The 18,715-nt window shown below is 39.2% G+C and overlaps 1 protein-coding gene across 1 annotated transcript in view; it reads left to right on the top strand.

Annotated features, from left to right (window-relative positions):
* MAN1A1 (mannosidase alpha class 1A member 1) overlaps nt 1-18,715 on the top strand; it is a 151,808-nt gene that overhangs the window by 106,893 nt on the left and 26,200 nt on the right. Inside the window, exons 6-7 of the mRNA XM_059828836.1 lie at nt 14,924-15,047; nt 17,414-17,507. Coding sequence (XP_059684819.1) covers nt 14,924-15,047; nt 17,414-17,507 — 218 coding nt within the window. The remainder of the gene's footprint in view (nt 1-14,923; nt 15,048-17,413; nt 17,508-18,715) is intronic.

Here is an 18,715-nt window from a genome sequence, read left to right on the forward strand (position 1 = left end):
ACTAAAGCCATTAAAAGCAGTGAGAGATTATAGACAACGTTTAAAACCTTTGACCAAATGTTTTGCTGGAATTGAGACAGAAACCCGATTTCCTTAAATGCTTTATAAAACTATAGCATCATTGTTCCCATTGAGAATTGAAAAAAGAAAAGTAGCAAGGTACTTTCCCTGTGTGCATTGTTTAATATGCAGAAGCTTTTTCAACGTGGTTAATGAAACAGTGGGTGCTGGTGCAGGAACAAAAAGTACACGTACTGTCTCCAGCAGGATTCTAGAAATGTGGTTTCTTTCTGATCCTTTGATTGTTCTATCATTTTAAATAGTAATCCTTTCATGCTGATTTCACTTCATCCTTTATTATCTTATTTTCATTGTATTGATTAAAATCCCACTACTGTTAAGAAAAGCTTATTTGACTACTTGATGCCAGCCCCTTTATTATCTGATAATCTGGTTTACAAAATCCTCTGAGGCATATCTTAAGTGTGGTCATGGGTATTAGTGCATGGATTGTGATTATTTTTTTAAGTACTTTTAGAAGTACTCTCATTTTTCTGCTCTGCCAAGGTAGCGTAGGTCTTTCAGCCTTTTTCAACTCTATTGAATTATTAGGTAATTGGATGAAAAACTCCTTTCCTTCTTCAGGGTATTCATTGCTTTAAAGTGTCATTGTATCGTAATTTAAAACATGGATTACTCCAAAAAGATTATGAAACAAAATTACTTTTTCTTTAAAACTACAAGTCTTGCCTAATCTGACTTCGAGTTTTCAAGGTAATGTTTGTTCTTTTTTTTTTTTCTTCTTCTCTTTATGGTATAATCAGATTGTCCTGGATCATAATTTTTAGTGCATATCTCAGACTTAAGCTGTATTGTGCTGTGCCTTGCCGTCTGAGATAGTCAGCATCATTGGTTTCTTGTAAATAGCTCATCTGTAAGGTGAGCAGCAGCTGTGTAAAAGTATTTGTTGCTTGAAGTAATAATAAGTAGATGAAAGGTGAAGTTCTGGGTTTGGTGGAACACAACTGAATAACCAATAATAGAGACTATACCACAGGAAAAGTGTAATGGGGATATTTTCCTCAGGTGAAAATCAGATGCCTATTAGATTATGTGGGTTTTTTTTTTTTCCCCCATCTGCCTGCTATACAGTAGGAAACATTCCTATTTAATCATACCTTAGTTAATGAATTTGATCATATTTTAGCCATTGGTTGATTTTTTTCGTGATGACAGAAACAATGAGGGACTTGATTCATTTATAAATATGTGATCTAATGAAATCACATTTAATGTTTATTAAAGCATATTGCATTATGTTTGGAGCACAAGCATAACATTCTGGTTGGACTTGATGATCTTAAAGGTCTTTTCCAACCTTAATGATTCTGTGATTCTGTGTGATTCAGAATTGGAAACTGATAAATAGCATGGATATCTTCCACTAGCCTAGTGATATGCCTGAAACTAATGTAATTTGAGAAAAATAGGGATAGCTCTTTATCGTTAAATTGACTGGATTATACTGAATAATATGTATCTTCTATAAATGTATGAAGTGAGGAAAAAGGAATCTGTAAATTGCATGTAAATAAGTACTTTTCTTTAAAGTAATTTACTTTAATCTTGATTTTCTAATAGTTAATAGACATTGAAGGACAAAACCGTGCATAAGCAACTGTGTCATGTGCTGGGAAAAGAAACCAGAACAGTCTTTTTTTTACATTGTATTACTGATTTCCAGAAAGAGAACCAGTTCCCAGTTCCCAAATCTGAATGGTGTTAATGGAAAAGATTTATACAGTGATACTGGTGTTTCAGTCAGACTGCAGGGATTCCCTGTATTCATATTAGCCTGTCATCTCTACAATAAGTTTAATGACAGTTATAGGATTTTAATGCTTGATCAATGCCTGTTGAAGCCACCAGGAGTTTTTCTGTTGGCGGTGAGTAAGGATCAAGCCCTTAGTGACTGGCACCGAGAAAAACAAATGTTTATCTGATCCCAGAACAAATGGATTTATATGACACAGCAATGTATGGGTAAAGAGGAAGGAGAAGATTGAAGCAGACTGGAAAAAAGCGACATTTATACTTTTCTTAAAGCATTTGTCAAAACAGATTATGTCTTTAGCAACACTAGTCCAAAAAAGACTACTTCAGGTTTTTTTATCTGGAAAAGCTGTCCCTTTCAGTGAACCAGAATGCCATTTCAGTAGTGTTTCATACAGCTGTCACAGCATCTGTGAAAGCAGATTGAAGAGAGAGGTTTCCCTCGACAGCAGTGATGTCTCTGTATTGTACATGTTTAGATTGATACACATATCTGTAAATGCATATGCAAGTGTAATTTATGGCATTTGTCAGTTAATGTTCTATCAGATGAGTATCACAGCTGCAAGTCTTGTGACAAGCTGTCCGGTATCTGAAACCACTGTTGATCCAACAGCTGTATTGAAAGGAGAAATAATTGACTGTCAGTCAGAAAGCCTTTGGCGTAGGCTCCTTACAATGAATGGTAGCTACAAAACTGCTTAAAACAGACCTTTGCGACTTGTCGGCCAATTATTTTTAATAACGGAGCCATGCAGTTAGTGTAATGATTTTGATTCTCACTTCAAACATTTAATGGTACCACAGGCAATATCAAGCACAATAAATGTGACTGAATGCTTTGAAAGACCTTTTAACTTAAATGACTGTGAATCCACTTAAAATACTTTCTTGAGGTGAGAAGCTAATAAAAGCTAGTTGCGTTCAGAAAAATAAAAGATTAAAAACACTTTCTAAAGTTACCATCTGGTGGTAAGGAATGATTATGATCTCCATAAACAGGACTGATACAGATATATTTAAAATGACCGAGACTGAGATTAGGACGATCTAGAGTATTATAAAATTAGTGTTGGGAGGTGGGAAAGTGGGAATTAGTGGCTGGGAAGTTTCATATAGCCTGTCACTTGCCATCCATTGCTTTGAAGCTTTGAATCTTTACCTTGTCTGAAAAGTCCTCATCAGACTGAAAAGACCGAATACTTGGATTTTGTCCTGTCCAGAAGATCAGTAGTGGCTTTCTTTGAAAAAGTGACTCCTGCTTCTCTGATAGAGAAGCCACTGTTTTCACAATATTTCGGTACACTACTAATGTTCTTGATTGGGTTGTGAGTGTCCTTAACCTGAACTGGAGGTGACCACTGTTGCAGGATCTCCATCATAGAAATGCATCTTGCTGCTTTCCACTTGAGGCTGTGTGGAGACAACTTAAAGATCTCAAGTGACTGGCAGTAGAGGGAAGAATATCTGGTAACACGGAAGTCGATTGGGAGAGCAAGAGGAGAGTTGTGGGGCCAGAAAGAAAGAGCAGCAACAAAAAAACCAACAAACACATCGAGAAGAAAAAAGAAATGGGGAAGTTCTGGGTTCTAGCACCAATTCTCCACACTGTTTCTATGTTACCTAGTCACCTCCAAATGCAAACTGCTCAACACTCACCCTCATGACAAATTATTTTACAGACAAAGGAAATTAATAACATTTATTTCCACTTGGACAATGCAATTGATATGACACAAAAATAATTTAGCAAAGCTCGAATATCAGTTATTAGTAAAGGAATTCTGATGTGGGATAGTAACTCACTGAAGTCAGAAGTTAATGAACTAATCAGGGTGGAGGTGGGATTTATAGCAAATCCTCAGCAGAAAAAAAAGATAACCTAAAAGTTGAATGTTGAAAAAGTGATATAAAACTGGGAGCAGAGTTTTATAGAGAGATGTACTGAGCGAAGTAGATCAAGAGCGCTGATTGCCATGGCTATGGTGGTTTAAGGCAGCAAGCACTCTTATTTAATGTAAAGTTCTGAAATAAGCTTTAGACTTAAACAAATAAAGTCATCTTGTATTAAAAGGCATGGCAGAGAAGAAGAGAACGTATATAAATGGTGTTTCTCATAGACTTCCAAAATTCTTAATTATTTTTATTCTCAGTGAATCTGTTAAGAAGATGTTGTCCATTGGCTTCTCAGAACCAAGAGTTTTTGGAGTTTTTCTTGCTTTGGTTTTTTTTTTTTTTTTTGGAGGTGGAGCAGCTTTTTGGTTGATTGGTTTCGGGAGGTTTTTTAGACTGTCGGTAACACCGAGTTATACCAGTTGCTACAGTAGGGAATTTTATTCTAATACCTTCTTCTTTTACACCGTCTAACATTATCACACGGATGGCAGAACTGTAGACTTCTATTCATGACTTCTCATTTCCTGTTATTTTCACTTTTCTTTGGAGACCTGATTAAAAGCAGTCTATGCTGGTACTTATTATCTCTAGCCTTGCTCTGTTGTGTTGTATTCCCTCTTGCTTTTTTGCCCTTGGAAGTTGATTAATTAAACCTTTAGTGCATAAAGTAATAGGAAACATGAATTGTTTAGTTTATTCATTAGTGTGTTGTGGGAGACATGTAGGTCTGTGCTGTGCTCAGAGAACTTTTATCAGAAATTATTTCAGTAACAAGTACAGTCTTAGATGGTGACACTGAAAATTACCATTAAACACTTGACGTGTCTCATAGTGACATTTCACATCATGTACTGCTTGGCTACTAATTGTCTCTCTCTGTCTCACACTCCTCCATGTGGGTGCATACGTGTGAGCTTACTGCTCTATTGGTTTGCTGCAGGGTGCCAGTTCCACAAGCTTTGATGCCCCTTTAGAGTACCAGTAACATAAGAAGTGTCACGGGGCAGACAGCCATAAGGAAAGGATTGTACGAACCCTGCCAGTAAAGTCCATAAGGAATTCAGTATTTTTCCACAGAGAAATGCTGCAGGTATTTGACATACACGAAGCAGCCCAACAGTCTGAATAGACTGGTGAGAATAAGATACTCTGATTATTTTAAGCATCAATAGACACAGTATCGTTTGATCCAGTTTTTCAAAACCTGTGTATCAGATCACGAAAGAAGTATCCCAGGGTGTCTGGTGGTGTTCCAAGCCTGTGGAGGAGGTGTTCTATTTTTTATTCTCAGCAGCTGACAGACTTCAATGTGTACAGTAAAGCATGATCTTCCCACAGGGCATTTCACTGGCCTTTGCTTATTCTCTGCTGCTCTCCAGAGGCAGATGAGATTGTCTCCTCTTTGTCTTGCTTCTCTCTGGCATTTTGGTCTCCACCCCCATCTGGGCTCTTCCTGCTCCTTCTGCTGCTGTTTTTATTCACTTCAGTGTCCATTCACTTCAGTATTTCCCCAGGCCGCATCATTACCCTGACCTCGTCATGAGCAAGTAGTTTTCACCACAGAGGGGCTGGTCCTGTTGCCATGACGGTGAGTTTGATGGTGGTGTGGAACAGTGTCTTTTTCTACTGAGCAAAGAGTGCTTAGTGGGGTTTCATGGACTATGACTTGGACGTGGAGCAGACATAACTCTCTAGCCTCCTCTGCGTCTTTATATGCACACTTCTCCAACACCTCCTCCACCACTGACTTGATCCTTCAGGGAGGTGGGGACCTGTCCTGGCAGAGGCCACAGCACAGGTTGATACTGGAAGTTTCATACTTCATGCACCTTCTGTTTCCTTCCCACTTTTACATTAACAGTGCTTTTCAGTCTCTGTTGCTGTTCTGTGAAGTTTCAAGAGAAATTGCCTGTCGGATGGTCACCTTGAGGAAGATCAGCCCACTTGATAGTGTTCCATGATTGTTCAGCATTTTAACCGTTTGCCTGCAAGTACAGTGAGGAAATAGTGACCATTCTATTGGTACTGTAGAGTCTCTAAATCAGCTGTTAATCTTCAAGAACCACAAAACTATTCTGACTGGTCCCATCTTCCTAAAATTGACAAGAGGAGCAAGGAGACTGTTTCCTCTTCTCCTGCCTTTTTACAGACGGACATCTCTGTAATGTTTGGATTGGAAAGTGTGCCGCATACATTGCCTTTGAAGGACCTGATGAAGCTCGTGGAGAAAAGCAGGGATCTTGTTTTAAGATCTGTTTCATACTAGCATCTTTTTGGAGCTGTGCTGATAGTTTCTCACACGATGAACGGTCAGCCACAGTAATCTGACTTTTCCTACTCTCGTTTCCAGCCAGATGTTGATGTGCATGTGCCTCCAATACAAATGGATGCATCTCCTGTACTGGCAGAACTGAAGTGGCCAGGAGATCAGTATGTATTAATGTTGACACTGCATGTGACTAGGCAAATAGACAAAATTAATGTTCTCAAACTAATAGCTTTTGAGGCTATACCTCTTCATTATCTCACTTGTTACAGTAAAAAAAGCATTCGGGTTCTGTCTGACGTGACAGCACAGAAATTTTTTTATTCCCCATCGTACTGTAAAATTGAGTAATCACTTGTTGTTAGTCTTCATACTGCAGTTGCTGATGGTACTGATTCACTGTCTGCCTCCTCCTGCTGAGTCAGCATCCCTAGAAATCACCTCACCAGGTAATAGCTGGTATCAATCAACCTTCAGAGAGGGCAGCTCAGCTGAGCAGGAGGCTGCCAGCTGGGCAATGATTAGGCAAGGGCAGTAGTTACACATTCATTGTCACAGCTGAAAAACTAACCAGCTGTTAGCATTTGCCTAAACGATTCTCCTAACAAAGAGGAATAAAACAGACATCAAAAACTACCACATAGGCTAGCTAGCTGATTTAAGTTTCTTTTTCTGCTGTCTCCAGCTGTCGAGACATTGTGTGAGAGATGCTTAACCAGGTTGTCATCATTTTCCTTTCTCGGAAAAGGCATACTGTGGAAAAGTCAGAGCTCCAGCAAGAGTCTGCCTGCCTTGGTTGATGCTGTCTGGGGAGAGCTGGGGACCACCTAGGCCTGCAAAAAGTTAATTGCCATTTATTGGAAGTTGGACAGGAAGGTGTTTCACGCTTGCTACTGGGGCTAGAAATATACAGCTACTGTGCTAGGCTTGTCACAGGTTCCCCCATTTGACTTTGCCCACATGGTGCTGTCCTGGCAGCTCCCACCACTAGGCTTGGGTGGAAGAGTTGAGTACCAGCGGTGTACGCAAACATGGGATTTCTGTGTTCCTGTCCCTCTTCTGTCAAATAGGGGTACGGATGATTTGCCAGGTATGGCGAAAACAAAACCACATTAAATATCTTCGAAGCGTTAACAAATAAATCATCGATTTCAGTGCTTGTGAAGACAGGCCCTTAGACCAACATCCCCTATGTTGTACTCTTGGGGGTGGGGGGGTGAAGGAAATTAAAAAAAAAAAAATATTTTGAGCATGTAATTTATCAAATACAGCAGTTGAAACTTTAGCAAGCATTGCCTGTGTGCTCCATGGTTGTTTTTTTCTTTGTTTAAAAAAGTACGAACCTCTAATAAAATCATTTCATTCTTTGTCACAGCTTCTTTATACCTAAATCATAAACCATAGTTGATTAGCACTGTTAGTTAACTGTAGTACTAAAAGGAAAAAGATGCAGCACAGGAGTTCGAAGGGAACCTCTTCTGAAAAGTATCAACAGCAGATCACCCTTTACCTCCCCCAGTTTGGTCTATGGTATTGGATTTAGCTTCTCTCTTAGCAAGTTGTTAGCAAGGGATGTGTGTCTAATAATCAGCATTGGTTTCGGGGAAGAGAAGAAGCCGGTCTTCATTTATTTTTGTGACACATTGACAAATGGTTTCATTCAGGGCAAAATAAAAAATCATTCTTATGAAAGTGTTTTCAGATGTGGCAATCCTAAATAATGCATGAAGCATTTCATATTCTATGAAAATGACCTCTGAGTATCATCCTTTTGGCTGCCATAGTGACTCCCTTACCTAGGGGATCACGGTATGCAACTATAGTATCCATTAAATATTTTTGCCCATTATTTGCTTATTTTTATGTTGGGGTGTGTGTCTCAAAGTATACTTAGAACCTATTAATTGTTTGGTTTCGAGTTCATTCATTAGCGTAGGAAACGCTGAAAGCCATTAAGTTTTATTTAGTATTTTGACGTATTATTTTGTGCCATCTATAGCTCTGTAGCAACTTAATCTTTTAAATATATTTTGTTTAAAATAAGAAATAGATATTAAGTATGTAAATGAAAACCTGACCCTTTACTGACCTATCTTCCTTTGTTCTAAGCAGACTTAGTTGACTTAATTAAATTAAAATATTATTGTGAAAGACTGGTAGTGGCAGAAAAGAAATAGACTGAAGGCTTTTGCAATGTATAAACACTTTATTAGAAATGCAGTGACTGGCCATTATGTAGGTATACTAACTTTTTATAAAAGGAAGACATTCGTTTAAAAAAAAAAGCCATCCATAGAAACAATGACCAATTCTGTCAAAATGGAATGTGCCCTTGGAGATTTTTCTCACTGGATTGAAATATGGCAGAGAAAATAATAATAAATTGCGATGTGTTACAACTGTGAGAGAAATTTTTGATGTAATACATTGTGTTAACTTGTTTATTTTACTAATTCACAATATGTGGCACTGTCTGTGTGGCTTTGCCTGGCTACGTATAGAAGATTTCTAGACTTTGAGGTACCCTTTACATGTCACAGTACTGCAGAAAGGTTTTCTGTGTTTATTTTTGTAGTTTAATCTACCAAAATTTATCTTGCGATATTTTATAAAAGTGTCATGTAAATGTGGCCAGTACAAAAAAGGACTGTTAAAAATAAACTGTGAGCTAGGAAAAACCTTATTTTATAATTAAAGAATTAAAAATACAACATTACAAAGTGTTTATCTCCAGTCCTACTTTTTGTTATATATATTAGTCTGCAGATTGTTAAAAAATTCATCTGATACCTGTGTAGCTAATTGAAATCTTGAAGAGATTTCCTCAAGAACCCTTGCTGGAGTTGCACTGCTCTCAGGTTCCCCCATCTTCAGTTGCTTTCAGACCTGTAGCTGGTACACAGTGTCCATGTGCTGAATTACACAGTTTGCGGTACGAGCCGTGCAGCTGAATTGCATGTGGTTATAATCTTAAAGCTAAAACATGGAAAAGCAATCATATTATGCTTTCAAAATTGTCTGAGGACCACAGGCTTCCTTTGGGGGGAAAAGTGTAGGATGATGTTTTCTTTCACAAAAAAAGCTAATAATTTTACTTTATTTCTATTTATAAGGCATGTACACTTGGGGGTTGAGACTCAAGGAGAAGCGTGAAGCGTGTCCTGGGGAACTGGGAGGGGGAAGAAGGAGAAAAAAGCTGCAGGAAAGTTTGTGTGGCCTTTGCATCACCTTCCCCCTTTTTCTTGACCTCCATTTGAGAAGGTCCCTCTCCTTCTTGGGTGTGAGAGTGATGGCTGGTGGTACGGAGCGAGGAGAGCGAGCCAGGGGCTGCGGGTTAGGCTGGGCAACGCTCTGCTTGTGCGGGTTCCTGCTAAAACAGGGTTAAGCCCAACCAGTTCCAGTTAGAAGTTGTATTCTCCAGGCAGATCCCCTTGTCTCCTCAGCACTCCTGGAAGTACCAGGAACAACCTGTACGCTCCAATTCAAGTCTCCTGGCTCTGGTGAATTTAAATGGACCCTTCGTAGTGCCATGTTCTCATTTCTCTGTCATAGCGTTTTGCATTTTCACCCGCCATCATAGTTGGAGTAGCTTTTTTGCAAAAAAGATCAGCATTAGTAAAGTCCAAAAGGGCTATAGGGAGTTATTTTCGTATTTAATCCTAAAACCTTTCACAACAGTGGATCTTGGACGCTTCACATAGTTGCTGCTGCATCTCTTTTGTTCTGGCCTTTCACCTTTTTTACTGGCTAAGTCTGCAGGGAGATACTGACTATTAGGTTGCGCTTTTGCATTTTGCATTAAATATGGAAATTCTGAGGTCTTGCTCTGCCTCAGGCTTGTGGAGTTGTCCTGGGCACCCTCCAGGAAAGGTTAGGGGATAATAAACAAACTGTCTGCAGAGACTGAAACAGTTCTGCTCACTGATGCCAAGAATTTTGATTTAATAAGTGTTTTGACCCTTTGTAGTATTTGTGCAGTTTCCCTGAGGATTTGCTGTTCCTTTCAGTTGAAAATTAGCTGCTGCTTTATATATATTGAAGTTGTAATGTAATTTTTTAAAAATCTTGTAAATATCGTTGTGCCTCTGAATTTCAGTAATTTAAAAAAAAACCCCACCTTTAAATATTTATATTTCCTTTGTGGTTCCCTCTCCTGGTATGTTCTGTATGTTTTAGAAGAGATACTGATGTCATACTTTCTGTTCCTATGTACAGAAGAACCAACAGTGCTCTACTGGAAAAATACTGAGTTGAGTTACCAGCAGCCCAGGTCAATCAGGCTCATGTTTCCTGAGAAAGAATGACAACAGAATTGCAAACACTGTATTTCAGATTGGCACTTGGTGTTCAGTAACAAAGTTTATAAAATAAATGGGAAATATCATAAATCAGTGATGGTCCTATTTTAATATGCTTTTCTGATCCAGATCCTCCCTTCAAATTTCACTTAATCACATAATACTAGTTGTAACACTAGTTATAATAATACAGAAATAAGTTCTAAACTTCCATTAATAGTTTACAGAAATATTTTATGGGTTTTAAGTGGTATAAACAATATGATTGTAGACACAATGATTTGAGATACATTAAAATAGTGTCCTGTAAACTGAAATTACTTAAGCCCTGGGCTGGGACTTCAAACAAGTTTAAGTAGTGTGGCTTCTTCCTTCCTTCCTGAAGTGTAGAAGGAATTTTGTTTCTGTCTCTGATGTCAGTACATGACTAACACTTAGTACAGGTTGTAGTGAGCATCAACATAGGAAAATTGAAAAATACAATGTCAAAGTAAATTACAAAAAGAAAGCAAGATGAAGAAATGCAGCTAATAGAACGGGTGAGTGTCATACCTGGGCCTCCTTTGCTGTCCTCTAGCAGTGGTGGTATGTATCTGTCTCTTTCTGAAGAGTGCATTTGTCAGCTTACAAGGAATTTGGGACATTAAACCATTTTGGAAGAATAACTGAGTGAAAATAAGCTGCAAAAAGTTTTCAGTGCTTTACTTTGCTTTGGTTGAGATGAGTCATCTGCAGAGAGGTTTGTGAAGCTCACCAACAGAGCCGTAAGCCACCTTTTGAAAATCCCCCAAATGCCCTGATCATTCAGGTTCAGACTGCTGCTGTAGTTTCTTGACCTGAGTAATGGGTGCCCTTGGAAGAAAAACGGTAGGAATCACAGAGTCACTATGGTTGGAAAAGACCTGTAAGATCATCAAGTCCAACCATCAACTAACACCACCATGCCCATGAAACCATGTCCCACAATGCCACGTCCACACGTTCCTTGAACACGTCCAGGGATGGTGACTCCACCACTTCCCTGGGCAACTTGTTCCAGTGTTTCACCACTCTCTCAGTAAAGAAATTTTTCCTAAAACCCAGCCTGAACCTCCCCTGGCACAACTTGAGGCCATTTCCTCTTGTCCTGTCACTCGTCACTTGGGAGAAGAGACCAACACCCACCCCTCTGCAACCCCCTTTCAGGTAATTGTAGAGAGCGATGAGGTCTCCCCTCAGCCTCCTCTTCTCCACACTGAACAACCCCAGTTCCCTCAGCCGCTCCTCATCAGACTTGTGCTCCAGACCCCTCACCAGCTTCATCGCCCTTCTCTGGACGCGCTCCAGCACCTCAATGTCCTTCTTGTAGTGAGGGGCCCAAAACTGAACACAGGATTCGAGGTGCGGCCTCACCAGTGCCGAGTACAGGAACTTGTAATGTTATACATAGTTTGATAAAACTTGGAGTACAAATAAAACCTTTCACCAGAGCCCCAGGCTTGCATCTCAAGACTTCAGGAAGACAGCCCATAACTTCATAACTGAAGACTAGAATCATAGAATCATTTAGGTGAGCATTTGCCAGTTGCACCGTAACATGGTAACTTTTCAAGACCTTGAAATATTTCACTTCTTTTTTCTGGAGAGCTTTATTTACCAGTAGCGTCTTATGTCATCTCTTAATCTGAGTGATGTGGAAACAAGCTAAAATATTTTCATCTAGAAGTCAGCAGTTAGGCAGGACTTGGGCCAGTGTGTCCCAGAGATGGTGCCTGTTCTTGGGTGAATAACCAGTCTGTAGGTGTAAGCTCTTCAGTCTGCAGATAAGAGGTTTCCAGACATGTTGTCTGCAGTACTCACCTTGTTCTGATTTTCTGTAATATCTGATGCTTTTATGTCACCATTTGGAAAAATTCTGACCCACGGTAGATTGAAGTGCAGACAACTTGTAAGCTAGGTGGGTTTTTCTCTTCACTTCTGTTTTCATCAAAAACAAAAAGTACTCTAATCTTTGTAAGATTGCTCTTCAAATGAGATACTCAGATCTCATAAAACTTGTGTTCTGTTTCTGTTGTACAAATATCATATCGAAGTTACATTGCATGCGTCTTTGCAGTACCGTGATTTCATTATGTCATTGATTCTGTCTGCAGCTGTGAAGAGTAGAAATATTTTTCTCCTTTGGAGTTCTGGGTAATCATTTGCATCAGAGGACTTCCACTTGCACCAGAGGACTTTCCACAGAAAAGGACCTGGGGGTGCTGGTCGACAGCCAGCTGAAGATGAGCCAGCAGTGTGGCCAAGAAGGCCAACAGCATCCTGGCCTGTATCAGAAATGGTGTGGCCAGCAGGAGCAGGGAGGTGATCATGCCTCTGTACTCGGCTCTGGTGAGGCCGCACCTCGAGTACTGTGTTCAGTTTTGGGCCCCTCACTACAAGAAGGACATTGAGGTGCTGGAGTGTGTCCAGAGAAGGGCGACGAAGCTGGTGAGGGGTCTGGAGCACAAGTCTTATGAGGAGTGACTGAAGGAACTGGGGTTGTTCAGTCTGGAGAAGAGGAGGCTGAGGGGAGACCTCATCGCTCTCTACAACTACCTGAAAGGAGGTTGCAGAGGGGTGGGTGTTGGTCTCTTCTCCCAAGAGACGAGTGACAGGACAAGAGGAAATGGCCTCAAGTTGCGCCAGGGGAGATTCAGACTGGATATTCAGAACTGGATCAGTTCTTTACTGAGAGAGTGGTAACACACTGGAATAGACTGCCCAGGGAGGTGGTGGAGTCACCCTCCCTGGAGGTATTCAAGGAGCGTGTGGACGTGGCATTGTGGCACGTGGCTTGATGGGCATGGTGCTGTGTGGTGTGGTTCTTTTGATTGTGTGGTGTTGTGTGGTGTGGTTTTTGGTTTTTTTGTAATGGTTGGACTTGATGATCTTACAGGTCTTTTCCAACCTTAGTGATTCTGTGATTCTGTGTTCTAGCCTCTTGCACCTTTATGGTCAGCCAGGCGAGCGTCATCTGAGCTCTTTCCTTTTGCTCTGCCAAGTTCTCCCTCCAGTCAGCACTCAGATAAGCTTAGTCACTTCCATGCTTTATGGTCTGGGAAAAAGAAAATCTATAGCATAGCTATGGGGAGTATTTGACAGATGCTATGGTACTTCAGAAATGGGACAATCTAAGTCCGCCTGTCAGTAGGTAATATTCTGAGTCTATATTTGGTGGCACTTGAGTGAGTTCTAGTGGCGCCTTCAGCTCAAGGCCAGGCAGCCAAAGGTGTTGCATAGTTTAAAGCCGTGACATTTAAGTAGAACACAAACTTGCTCTTTATTTGTAGCCTTTACTCTGCTTTTAAAGTTTAATGACTTGTTTTTATGTTGTGTGTGTGGCAGAAATCTCAAAATAATGTGTTAGTATAGCTAGTGGGGAAATTAATTTAATGGAGTCTTCATTATATTGGTTAAACTTCAGGTATAGATACTTGACCTTTTGAAGAAGAACTCTTAATACAACTGAGGACTTCCATCATAATGAACTAAAGATGGGGTTTCTTGTTTTTTTTGCTTTGCTTTGTTTTTCCGTAATATTAGTCACATTTTAACTCAGGATGAATGCCTGATTTTCATGGTTGCGCAAGTGCTAATTGATGACTGTAGTGGCATAAGTTTTACTTATGTGTAAAAGTAAAATTAAATTTTTATTTATATATATGTGTGTGTGCGTTTAATGCTGTTTACAACTTGAAAATAAGGAAGACTTTCCACTACCAAATAAGTGTATTTACATCTAACATTCATGCTAATAATATGCTGGTCTAATATGTCGTTATTCACCTAGATGCTCTGGAAAGTTGGCTAGCTTTTCTTTAATTTCAAGGGTTTTTCTGAATATTGCTGCTGGAAATTTCAAGGGGGAAAAAAACATCTTTTTGTATTGAAACTTTAGCAGACTTTTGGTCTGAATCTCAACCAACATTCGTTTCTAGTGGGGATTTAACAATAAATCTGCTTTTCTCTACTCTCAGCACAAAACCTGAGATTAATTTTCCTGTGAAGTATCTTTAGGTCTTAATTAAAACTGAATTTACTTGTCCTGGTAAGAATACCTGGACAGACAATGCCTATATATCCTACCCTATTATAAATTCTCAGGTATTAAGAAGGAAGTGCTGCGCGCAATACTTTTAACTTAAAGCCTATTCTATATATATGCAGTTAAATAATTAAGTTAATAAACAACTGTGCTGTAGAAGGAAGAGTTAGAATTGGGAGAGTGTTGTGTTAAATACAAGGAAAACAGGTGAAGTATGAGAATGTTTTCTCATACGCAGTGGTTTTTGTAATGTCTTTAAACGTGATACCATACAGTGAAACGCTGGTGCAGTGAGATGTGTAATGGAGCTATTTGTGAGCTAAAAGACTGGCTTGTTGCAAGAAGCGATTTTACAAGCCTAAGCAGAACTGGACCGAAGTAATTCAAGGTCCTGTGGTGAAGTCATGGAAGGCTGCCAAAGCATGATTTCTTACGCAGATATTAAGTACATTTTAAATTCATTAACTTCTCTTGATAATATTATATCTACTATCTGTTACATTTTATTAACATTGCCTTATAGATGCTCATGGTTATTTTCTGTATTTCTCTCCCCCTCCATCTTAGTGGAATCGGTCGAAATTGGCCATGGGCCTCGGGCGGCAGCAGCATTTTAGCAGAATTTGGGACTTTGCATCTGGAGTTTGTACACTTGAGCCACCTGTCTGGAAACCCTGTCTTTGCTGAAAAGGTTAGACTGTTCAGTCAAAATCAAGTTGTAAAAGATAAATCACGTGTTGGGAGACTAATATCTCTGGGGAGAGGTTTGGATTTTCCTCAGTTGTAAGCATTTGTTACAGGAGGTAGATATTTTCTAGACATTTCCCTAATCACCTTGGCGTAGTTTTGTATTATAAAGTCAAAAACCTGTTCCAAAATCACTATGATGCATCTTCTTGTATATAGCACTTACGTGGCCCCATAAAACATATAATTTCTGTTTATGTTCTAAATTAGTATCACATTAAATAATCAGACCGTAGAGCTTTCTTCAGTACTTCACCTGAATGTGGTGAAAACAAAAATTGACCTTATATTGGGGATAATATGTGATGCCTATGGAAAGCAAAGCACCATGGCTAGCTTGTGTGATTTCAGCAAGTTTAGTCTTCAAAATGCTGTATAAAATCACTGCTGTCAGTGAGGTCAGAAAGCCCTTCCACTGCACTGACCTTTAAGAAATGTGCTTTGAACTTTCTTTGGGGGAAGAAAAAAACAAAAAAAAAAATCCTTTGACAAAACAGTTGTTGTGCTTACTAATTCTTCCAAAAATTGATAACATTGTCTTCTGGATACTTTTTATTTATGTGAGCCATGGAAAGCCAACTTCTCTTCTCCTTCCCTCAATTGCCACCTAAGCAATTTTGCTTTGGTTTTGCATGTGTAAATAGTCAGCAAGTCCTATTCTTTATAATACACTGTATCATTTATCTTCCTTTTTTTTTCCTAATTAAAACTTCCACTTGCTTTGGTTTTGTATTCTTACTGCAACTGCCCCATGTTAGCTAAAACTGATTCTCTGTCTAATAATCTAATTAATAATGAGACTCCAAATGTTTAGCAGTAGGTTTAAAAGCAATGGTCACATCTAAAATTAATACTAGTTGTACCAAACTTAAAGGACTGAATGATTTTGCTGCAATACCATTGTCAGCACTGGAATAATTTTGTGAAACAAACTCCTAGCAATTTTAATGTATTTAGGTGTGAATTTAAAGACAGAGTTTCTTTTAAACAAATCTGAACTGGGGGGGAGGGATGGGGTGGGTGGTAGCACCCAGGAACAACCAGAAACAAATTTACTAGGTAACTTAATTTTCGTTTGACATTTGTGGTAATTTAATGTCTGATATCTGTTCTACTAAGAGACAATTAAAGTGTGATGAAAGTGTGTATGTTAAAAATTCTAGCCTATGGTTCTTTTCCAAAGCGGCATCAAGCTATAGCTGCAAGATGCTGGAAATCTGTTTATATAAGCTGCTTTTAAAACCCTTTAGAGATTGCGATTCCACAGTCCTCCAAAGCAAGCCGTTCCAGGGTTGGTACGCTTGATAAAGAAGAAACCACACTGGAATAAGCTTTGCATGGAAGTATTCATAGAATAATTCATTAAATGAGGTCTAGGACTCGTTGCAGTCTGCATTTGGGCAATGACTGTTAGCAATGCTGTGTCAAGACGCAGAAGGCAGTTTGTGTACCACAACAGAAATCCTTCTGCGGCTTGGTGTAAGCTAATTTTATCTTCTTTCTCAGCAGCTAGTTCACTTGATCTCTAGGCATTCAGGGTGTTATAATGAAGCTGTCAGTACCTTTTTGTTACGACTTCTGGCCTGTGGTACTCAGAATCTTCGTTCTCCCAGGTTGCTACATTTGCTTTTTCTGTGAATGTTAAAATTCAGTATAAATTATTTCATGTGCTCTGCAATGGATTGTGCTGCTGGATGACTCCAGCTGCAGAGCATCTGGACTGTAATTGTTTCCCCAGGCCTCTCATTTGTAGCAAGCTCCTTAACAGTGCCAGCGGAGCGCTCAGGGCTGCATGGGTTCCTGCTGGGCAAGGTGGCTGTATGAAGCTTACTTCCAGCAGCGCACACCTTTCCAGGCAAAACTGCTTTACAGTTCACTTCTGCATCTGAACTAGGTGATAGGCTTAATATTTAATGCCATTTCTGATTTGGGTATATGAGGAATATAATGCTGAAGTAGCTGAGCTTAGTTAAGGCGACTAGCTTCCGTGAATTTCGGTATCCTGTAGAGGGGCGAGATACTCTGCATGGCAAGTCCTGAACTTCGGAACTTGCTTCTGTTGTGTTGTTTCATTACTGACACTTGACACAGAAACTCCAGAGGTTTTGAGGAGCTCATTTACATGATTATATCAGCTTAGAGGATCTTTTTTAATAGTAATACAGTTGCACAGAGGTATTCAGGTATATGTGTTGAATAAGACTATTTTTTTATTTTTAGGGATATTTGCACTTTAAGACTTCTGTACCAACACTTTTATTTTGGGAGGAAAAATAGATAGGTGCTCAGTGTTTTGTACCCTTCCAATAGGTAATGAATATCCGAAAAGTTCTAAATCGACTGGATAAACCAGAGGGCCTTTACCCCAACTATCTGAATCCCAGCAGTGGCCAATGGGGCCAACGTAAGTAGATCACTTCTTTGGTACTATGACCTGTCTATCAGTGTGCTGTTTGCAATCGTTAACTTCTTTCAATCACTGTTAAGTGTTTTTTGTGTGTATAGAGAGAGAGAGAGAGATAAAAAGAAATTTTATGAAATATGAAAACTCACATTATATCTGAGGTTCTGTGCAATGTAAAAAATACTGCAAATATAAAAATAATAATCCTACGTACTGTATTTTAATGTACTTTCCTTTGATCTTTCAGTATGGCTTGTGCAAGCGGGGAAATGTCTGAATATGTATCATTTTGGAAAGGAATTTGTTAGACTACAAGAGTATTCATTCAAAAATCTAAAGTGCTCTCTAAAGTAGCTGTTTAAGGAAACATTATCAGCTCATCTGAACCAGATTCTGTATCTTTAGAATGGTGTGGCTCCACTGAAGATAAAAAAAAAAATAAACCAGGTCTTTCCAGATAATACCAGCTGTGATTTCTGTTGAAATTTAATGCCAACAACTGAGGAAGCAAACTAAACAGAACTGTGTCATGGCATTAATTCCCTTGGAAGGCATTAGTTCCCTTGGAACCATTTATGAGAGACACCAAAATTAGAAGGGAAAGAGTATAATAAAAAGCTTGAAGTATTTGAACTTCTTAGCCCCTTCCTGATGACTGAGCCTTTTCGTGTTGTACGTTGCCTTCTCCGATCTTCATAACATGTTCAAAGCCTACATATGTGCAGGATCACAATTCTAGAGACCCTACTTCTTTTTCCACTTTTCCTACTTAGGTTCAGTCTACTACCATCCCATTTATGTGACTCAATGTTCTTGTATTTTTTCCTCCCTGTATTATTGAAAGAAAACAAGCAAGATATGCTGTCTTGGTCTAAAAAGACCCAGGCAGATGAGATGGTCCTGTAGATTATCAGTGTTGGAGGTGGTTAGACAATACAAGAGAGGGAAAGGACTGGAGAAGTTTTTGAATATAATAGTTTGTTTAGGATGCAGCTATGGTGGAAGTGAGGTTCTGGAGTCCTTATGGGACTGGCCACATTCTGGATAGATAAGATAATTTTTGCAAAGGCAAAGAACAAGCGTTTTATTGATTAAAATATATTTTTGAATGCTTTGTGTCACTCTCTGAATTAAAAAGATGTCCAAATAGATTGTGCTGCTCAGTTGTATTGTCCCATCAAGGCAAAGACCATTTCCCTTTATGAATT

Source organism: Gavia stellata, chromosome 2 (assembly GCF_030936135.1).
Source record: "Gavia stellata isolate bGavSte3 chromosome 2, bGavSte3.hap2, whole genome shotgun sequence".
Taxonomy (NCBI): Eukaryota; Metazoa; Chordata; class Aves; order Gaviiformes; family Gaviidae; genus Gavia; species Gavia stellata.